General features: G+C 44.3%; 1 protein-coding gene across 1 annotated transcript in view; it reads left to right on the top strand.

The window, feature by feature from the left end:
* LOC108797138 (NACHT, LRR and PYD domains-containing protein 3-like) overlaps positions 1-9102 on the top strand; it is a 26532-nt gene that overhangs the window by 9412 nt on the left and 8018 nt on the right. Inside the window, exons 4-6 of the mRNA XM_018568712.1 lie at positions 2285-2350; positions 5090-6809; positions 7961-8067. Of these exons, the coding sequence (XP_018424214.1) occupies positions 2285-2350; positions 5090-6809; positions 7961-8067 (1893 nt within the window). The remainder of the gene's footprint in view (positions 1-2284; positions 2351-5089; positions 6810-7960; positions 8068-9102) is intronic.

Raw genomic sequence — 9102 nt, 5'->3', positions numbered from 1 at the left:
AGAGTAGAATTTGGTAGCAGAGCGTGAAGTGCCATTGGAGGTTATGTTGTCTAAGCTACATGAGCCTCAGGCATTCTCTGACCCCAGAGAATGTCAGTGCCTGGAGCATACTCAATTGTCATGGGCTGGCCTCACTCTCATGCTGTGCCCATGTCTCCTCACCTCTCACATTAAAATCAGGGGATGATGTAACTGCTGCTATCGACACATAGGGCTGAGTAGAGTATGCCACCTCAACCTAACCACTCAACCATAACATTCTCAAATAATTCATCCCCACACAGCGACCTCCTCATGTATCACTGGCCCCTCCCTGTTAGATTGTAAGCCCTCAGGGGCAGGGCCCTCCTTACCCTCTTGTCTTGAATTGTATTGTGATTGTAATGTCTTCCTTATATTGTAAAGCACTGCGCAAACTGTTGGTGCTCTATGCATTCTGTATAATAATAATAATAATAATAATAATAATAAAGAGATTTTGACAAAGTAACTGATTTTGCTGTTGGCAACATTTCCCTGAAGGAGGATCTCTCATTGAGCTGCTTGGTTGAAAGTTTCTCAAAAACAAGAAATCTACTTATTTTTTTCCCTTCATTTATTTATTGGCTGTGTTTTTGGCTGCATATCTAGTGTAGTTTAGTTTATTTCATTTAGAGTTCTTTGCATTTGAGTTTTTTGTTCCTTTCTTGTTGTATTTGATCAATGCGTACGATATATTTGATATATGTGTACCCTCAGGTTTTTTTTTGTTCTCATTTTTTTTCTTTATGTGAGAAAATATAGAAAGAATCAGGCTAACGAGTGACCATTTTTGGCATAAGAACAGGTCTAGGATATTTGAAAGGAGCTTCTGTGATCCTCAAGAGCCATTGGGAACCCAGTGCACCACCAAAATCCACCCTAATTTCATCTTCCCCATTGAATCATTATTATTATTTTTGGTATTTCTTTAGAGCTGACAATATACGCCTCTCTTGACATAGTTTGCACATTCACATCAGTCACTGCCCTCAAGGAGCTTGCAATCTAAGGTCCCTATCTCACATGTATACATACCGGGCCAATTTAGACCGGGGCCAATTAACCTTCCAGCATGTCTTTGGAGTGTGGGAGGCAACTGGAGTACCCGGAGGAAACCCACACAAGCACAGGGAGAACATGCCAACTCTTTGCAGATAGTGACCAAGCCAGGAACCAGGGCAGAAGCACTAACTACTATGCCACTGTGCTGCCCCACTCCACTGCAAAATGGTGACATTTTACCAAAAGCTGCTTCAAAATTTAGAAGAAATTAAAAACCTTAATTTCTTTCATCCCTTCTGACCATCGGGAGGTCTGTTTGAAGGTATTCAGAGCATGATAGGCTTTCTTGATGAGGTTACATTATCTTGAATGCAAAAGCACTTTGCTCTTTTATTCCACTCTGTATCTGATGCTAATACGAAACTTGTAGGACATTGCCAAAGACCTACGACATGGGCTCTCTTTCATCTCTGTCAGTCTCTGCCATCTCACAATGCAACACATTTAAATCTGATTACACTTTTTTAAATAATTAACATTTTAGAGCCTATTCACAGTTGGCGATTTTCCTTCGGCAAAACACATGAATTTTTCTGCATGAAAAATGCATTTCAAGTAGACCTTTGAAGGTTCTCGTTTATCCGAGTCATTGTACCGCTCCCATATAAGTATTTAATCTGTGTATTTGGTGGTTTTCTTGGAGTTCAGATTTAAAGGAGAACTATGCGGTTGGTGATTTTCACTCACCTCATAGTTCTAGCCGACCTGTGACAATGAGACTGTCACAGGTCGGCTCAGTAGAACGGGAGGTGAGCGAACACATACCGGCGTTCGCTCACCTCTCAATCCTGTCACGGCTCTCTGCCGTGACAGGGGGAGGGGCTGGATTCCCCCCACTCCGATCTGCCAGCGCTGACTGGAGGAATGGAGGGGGCGGGTACAGCTGGCTCTGCCTCTAGATAGGCAGAGCCAGCTGTCACTCACACAGCTGGGCGGATCTCGACATCGATGTCGGGATCCGCTCCGGCTGCGGCGTCTCAGTATACCGCGAGCTGTAGCTCCCTATATACTGAGCCTAGGGTGACGGGAGGACGCTAGTTTGTGTTCTCCCGTTACCCTAAGGAGAACTATGGGGAAAAGCCCTGACCCCATAGTTCTCCTTTAAATATAAAATTTGTAGCTTTATGCTGATTGTTTAGACATATTTCTAATGCTCTAAATCTCATGTAATTAAGACTCACAGGCGTTATGTTTTTCTAAGGTGAGCGATTGGTGGAGCAGATCCTATTGGATGAACATGGACACTCACTGAACCCCGAGCTGAAAGGTAAAGTATACACTATGTATGAAGAACATGGCCACTTTTGTTCAGGGTGCAGACATGTCGTAGATTCGGTTTGACTTTGTTCTGTTCATTGAGGGCTTTTGGATCTACATTGAGCAGTGCGTACACAAAAAAAATGTCCTCCAGTTGCATTCTAGGGACGAGGTCTTCTTGCACTGAACTTGAAAAGGACAAAGTCCTCGCTCCTTCCTTCACCCAAGGGATGACTCATTGGGGGGGGGGGGGGGAGATTGATCAGACAGGTTGGAAAACAGAGACAGTCTCAGTCTCTACTTGTAAAACTGCAAATTGTATTCTACAGTTTTCCCGCTACTACTCTAATACTATAATAGGGCAATTTGTAAAGAGGAAGGAAGGCCTGCTGTAATGAGAGGCCCTTGTTTTCTACTGGCAAGCTTCAGGAATGTTATGGACCGTATTGCTGTGTACCAGGGAGAACTTGACATGTAGTTTTCTATGAGCACAGACTTGGCTTGTGTTGATGATTATGTAAGCTCTACTACCAGGATGCAGACCGGACACCCTACCAGGGATCCAGGACAGCGTGAATGAACTCAGTCAGTCCATTTTCTGTTGAAGTTTGTAAAGTAACATCTGCTGTAACCAGGAAGCATGAGTGGAAAATGGAGCGGAGCAGCATTACTAAATATTAGACAAAGCATGGAATCAGAGAGGAATAGGCATGCTGACAAAAGGACAGGACAAAGAACTACAACAAGGATACATGAGTGGTCATGCTACACAAGACTGGACGGTGGCAAGACCAGGAGAATTATTAAGCAACTACATGCATGAGTGTTTCAAATGGGGGCAAGGGTCAAATAAGGGAGCTGGGGGGGGGGCCTGAGCTTAGACCTAGGTGTTATACGTATATTGATCGAGCAAACTTAATTACTCTTAAATGTTTGAAGGGCATGTAAGGCTTTTATGTAAAGGAATGCTCTGTGTTTTCTATTATAAGCTTACAGGTAAAAATGTAAAATACATTTTTTAAAATAATGTAACTGTATGTAAATAATGAAAATTATAGGATTAAATAGAGAAAAACTGCCATCTACGGGTTGCAGTGGCATCAGCAGGCTGAAGGTTTATTTTGTGAATGAACACCCCTGGTTTATATGAAATTACTATGATCACACAAAGAGTATCAGAATGCACAGTATAATAAATACATATAACATAGTATGCCAAATAGCAAGAGAATACACTGTACAGGGCGCCAGGAATGGGTCCTGGATGGACGATATATCCCTCCCTTGTTTAGGTGGTGGTCCCGTTAAGGTCACCTTGTATGCAGGGTTCTCGCCAAGCAGGGTGAGGGGTTCCCGGTCAGACTTGTAAGGTAAACTGCTAGGTAGTCTTCCCAGAGTTGTTAATTATGCATGGGTTCCCGGAATCTGGAGGCTCAGAGATATTTTTGGGTGGGACAGAGACTCCATCCCTGACTACAGCCAGTTCTGGTAAGGAAAGGGTTAAAAAGGAACAGGAAGCCAGTCAGGGCTGGCTGTGAGGAGTGTTTGGAGCAGGACACATGGCTGTGTGTGTGTTAAGCTGTGGAATACCGTCTACCGAGACACTGCTGGGGCACCTGTGTCCATACTGGAACCCTCTGTGAGCAGGCTGGGACTCTAACCCTGAGGCTGGAATATGGTATACAGGCGCTGAGCTGAGTCTTTGCTGACGATAAGCCCGGTTGATTTTGTCATTCTGCTGAATATAAGCCGTTCTTGTTTGAAGCAAAGAATAAAGTTTTATTCACTGATACGGCTGGCTACGGGTCATATCTGCCCAGAATATTACAACACCTAGACATAAATAATTGGTTAGTACTTCAAAGGCAGAAAGTAGTCCTACAGGCCAGCCTGATGAAGGGGAACCTCCATTTTCTATACCCGAAATGTGTTCCAACCTGCTAACATCACCTGAATGAGCAGAATTTGACGGCATGCCTATGGGCTTCCTCCCAGACTCCTCACCTCTCCGATGGTTGTCTGTTCCCTCTGCCTGTGGCCCAGACATGCGGTTGAGACTAGAAGGCTTGTTCCTTTTCCATCAGTGCTTGCTGTGATCTGCTGTACACAGGGCTTCTTCTCTTGTGAGGGCAACTGAGTTTATGTCATTAAAGTTCTTACTACACTATGGAAGTCTTTTGCACTGCCTTTTGTTATGTTTCTCTATAGCTTAACACAAAACTCCCATAAATGGTATTTTTTGTACCTTCCTATAGTTCAGCTTTAAAGTTGACATGAAGGGGGGGATTTACTAACCTAAACACACGCACGCACCAGGTGCGTGTGATTTTCACACAGCAAAACTTATTTATCAACCAAAATGTCTCTAAAAGCATATTTCCACTAATGTCATATATGGAAAAATCATGCACATGATGCATATATAATGCTGCTTCACAGTTTAGACAACAATGGTTAGCTCATGCATTTACATTCCTGCATTCATCAACGCAAGCAACACAACATAGAGCTAATTTACACAACATCACCTTGCAATTCATGCAGGGCTTTGCACAACACACCTGCTGGGTGTGTACACACTACAAAGGTGTTTAGATTCCACCCATAGATCATGCTGGGAGGGAACACACTACAGAGGTGTATACATGTTCGTGGTGTGTTTATAAGGTTAGTAAATCAACCCCGAAAAGTCACATTTTCCACTTATTCTTTAACTTGAGCCATTAACGTAATTACCATTCTTTCCCAGATATGCAGATGAAGCACAAGCAACATCTACTGGAGAAAACTCAGACTCTCGTGGAGCTCAAACCCCCAGGATCCACCCTGGAATCAGAGAGCTTCTATCTCAGCGAGCGTTACGTGAACCTGATTGTTGTCTCCACTGATCACTTCAGACCGCGTTCCCAGAATGAGCTAATCCAGACTGGGATAAAACACGAGGAATGCTTCAAGGAAACCCAAAACGGCCTGGAACACATTTCTCCCAACTGGCTGTTCCGCTGGACCCACCAGTCCCAATGTGTGCCACATGCAGTAATGGTGAGCGGAGTGCCAGGAATAGGGAAGACAACACTGATGCAGAAGTTTGTCTATGATTGGGTGAAGGGAGAACACTACCAGAGGTTCACTTTTGTCTTCTTCTTTAAATTCCGAGAGCTTAATAAACTGGGTGAGGTCAGCTTGGAGGAGATGATTCTTCAACAATATCCACATCTGGAGGGTCAGATTGGAAATATATTACAGCATCCAGAGAGACTTCTGTTTATATTTGATGGCTTGGATGAAAGTGTTCACCAAATGAACTTCAAAACAAGCAAAGTGTGCAATGATCCGAAGCACATGGACACTTTTGGTGTCATTGTGGAAAGCTTGGTGAGGCAGAGACTTCTTAAGGGTTGCTCTGTGCTGATGACCAGCCGTCCAACCAGAATGGCATCAATTAACATTCGTGTTTTCCAGAGGATGACTGAGATCATGGGATTTCTCCACAGAGACCGACTGATCTACTTCGAACATTTCTTTGGGAACAAGGAACTGTCAGAAAAAGCTTTTCATTATGTTCAGGAGAATGACACGCTGTACACTTTCTGTTACATCCCATCGTACTGCTGGATCATATGTACAGTCCTATCAATGTGCTTCAGAGCCCATCCAACAATCACTGACCAGCTGATGACATCATTGCCCAAAACAATGACACAACTCTTTGTCATCTTTGTCTCCAACATTCTGGTCAATCACAACCACAAGAAAGATGATTGTTACACTGCCCATGATCTACTGTCCTCTATCGGGTGGATGGCAGAACATGGAGTCATGAATCACATTGTTGTGTTTGATGAGCGTCATCTGGACTCATTCGGGGTGAGAAATGACAAATACATCTTTTCATGTTTCATGATGGAATCTGGTCGGCCTCCTAATGTGGATTACACCTTCTTACACCTCACTCTTCAGGAGTTCTTTGCTGCTTCAATCCATTTTATAGACTATGATCCTGACAAATTACAGGGAACGCTTGATAAGACTAAAGGTTACAAAGATGGCCGTGCTGAAATATTCCTTCGCTTCCTCTGCGGTCTCTCAGATTCTACAACTAGGTCCATGTTAAAGTCTCACGTGGAAGAATTGTCTACAGAGGCTTCCAGGCATGTCATCTCCTGGCTTCAGGAGAAAATTGCAAAGGAGCAAAAACCAGAGAGATCCATAAGAGACAAGAAAGAGCTTCTCAATGTGTTCTACTATCTCCACGAGAGCCGGAATAAGGAGCTAGTGTTACAAAGTACTGGATCTAACAAAGTTATTGACTTTTCCGGTGTTCATCTAACTCCCCTTGACTGCTCTGTCTTATCATTTATCCTCGACTCCTGCAGAGAGGCAGAAGAACTACATCTAAACTCATGCAATATGCACAGTGAGGGGTTGCGGAAACTTGTGCCAGCTCTTCGGACCATCAAGTGTTTAAGGTAAAGTTTAAATATGCGTAATTGTAGGTTAGTGTTATACTCATTGGGTATAGTCATTAGTCCTGACCAAGCAGTGACTATCCAACAATGCAAGAAAAGGAAAGATTGCTTGTTTCTTGACTTTTTTTATTGTAGCAGCAAAATTTTAATTGTTTAGATTACTGTGATTGTTAGTATTGTAAATTCCCTAAATATCCCCCATAGGAAACTCCGCAGCTTCAATTGTCAGTAATAGTTGATAGTGATATTGCAACTGTCCGTATTTCATTAACGGTGGCACCCGGGTGCGGGCCGCACCCCCCTTGTGACGGCACTGCGTACAAGCGACAATTTTTTTCGTTCAACCCCGCCGGCTGAACGAAAAAAAGTGATTCCGCCATCAACACAAACAGCGTGTCGATCCAGGAATCGCCACTGTTTGCGTTGTATTCTGACAGGTGCCGCCGGTACCTGTCAGAATACCTGATCAGAGCAGGCAGCTCATTGGCTGCCGGCTCTGATTGCACAAAGATTTTCCAGGGGGCTCCTTCGATCTACGAAAGGGAGCCGACAGCCCCTCACACTGTGCGAATTCCGGCCAGTAGAATAAAAATCGTCCGAAATTCGGACAATGTACGGGCACCTTAAGGCTGTTGGAGATTTGGAGCCATGGAGGATATTACAAAATTAAATGGCACCAAAGATGCAATTATACTCTAAAACAGCCTTTCTTAACCTATTCATACCAGCGAAGCCCTTAAAATAAATTTCGGGTCTCGGGGAACCCCTGCTAAAACCAATTCATTTCCAGTAAGTGGGGAAAAGCTTCATACATTGGTGGCCATAATGGTATCCATACAGAAAGCTAAAAAGATCATTGGCGTCATGCAACTGGCTCTGCCAAGGGGCGTTGGCTCCAGAACTATGGAGGCCTTAATAGACAGGAGGTCACAACCACAACCTAAGGAACTCCTAGCAAACTCTGGAGGAACCCAAGGGTTCCACGAAACCCTGGTTGAGAAAGTCCACTCTAACGTGTCTGTCTGTTTATTTTCTGCCCGCATTATGCCAAGGACTGTGAAGAAACTTCAGGTGGGCAAGAGGTATTTTGTGATTAGTAGGGAGTGAATTATGATTATTATGATGAAATCTTTTTTCCTTTTCTTTTACAGTTTGAGTAAAAATGATCTGAGAGACACTTCCTGTCCCCAGCTGGGGTCTCTAATCAGCAATAGCCAAAGCTTGGGAAAGCTGGACCTGTCATACAACAATCTGGAGGGTCCCGGGCTCGGTGACCTGATGGCAGCTCTGTGTAGTCCAAGCTGTAGGATGGAGGAATTGCTGTAAGTGCAATAAATACACAACTTGGGCCCCATTCACAATTGAGTTGAGCGTCTTTGGTCGTTATTTGGGTCCTTTATTTTTTTTTTTGTGTTTGAACAAGTGTTTTTGTGTGTTTTTGCACATATTTCAGGCTTGAGCCTTATAAAGTTAGTCACCACGCAAGAAAACAAGAATAAGAATGTTAGGATTTTGTTATATAAATTAAAGTGACACTAAACTCCGGAGTTCAGGCACGGCGCTACCGCAAGGCAAGTCAGGCGGCCGCCTGAGGGCGCTGCAGGGTGAGGGCGGAAAAAACAGGGCATTTTGACAAGTACTTGTACTTGCCAAAATGCCCCGATGCTTGCGCTATGTTTTTTTTCCCACTTTCAGGAGGCGGCGCTATAGAGGAGGCGGCGGCTTATGCGGCTCTGCTCCCTCCGCTGCCGCCTCGCTTCCTCAAGCGCCGGCTTCGCTGGTACCACTGATTCTCTCCCGCGGCTCTTCAAGTTCCCCCCTTATGCCACCACCGGCCCTGGGAATGGTCACAACTAGGTCTTATTTTCGGGGTAGGTCTTATATTTGAGCAATTCCCAAAAATAGTACTAGGTCTTAATTTCGGGGTAGGTCTTATTTTCGGGGAAACAGGGTAGTTACTTGAAGAGATCTTTAGGGTTTATCTCCGGAGTTTAGTGTCACTTTAACTTTGATAGATGGACTTTCGTAGACATAATGTAACAATGGCAAGGATCATGAAACTTTTTATTTTGTCTTTATGGAGTATCTTTTCTTGTACATGATACCATCAGGCCTTTGTTCACACCGAACGAACGTGCGTTCCACAGCGGTAGCTGCTGGAACGCACCGCGATTGCTGAGAAACTTCCCCCCGCGTTTTGGGGCGGGAGGGGGCGTGGCGGTGCATTGAATTCAATGGCACCGCTTCCACGCACCCCCCCCCCCCCCCAGTGCGATCAGACGCGTGGAAAAAC

The sequence above is a fragment of the Nanorana parkeri genome, unplaced genomic scaffold, assembly GCF_000935625.1.
Source record: "Nanorana parkeri isolate BGI_ZX_2015 unplaced genomic scaffold, ASM93562v1 scaffold1232, whole genome shotgun sequence".
In the NCBI taxonomy this organism is placed as follows: Eukaryota; Metazoa; Chordata; class Amphibia; order Anura; family Dicroglossidae; genus Nanorana; species Nanorana parkeri.
The sequence above is the reverse complement of the archived record's forward strand: the minus strand, read 5'-3'. Positions and strand labels throughout refer to the sequence as shown.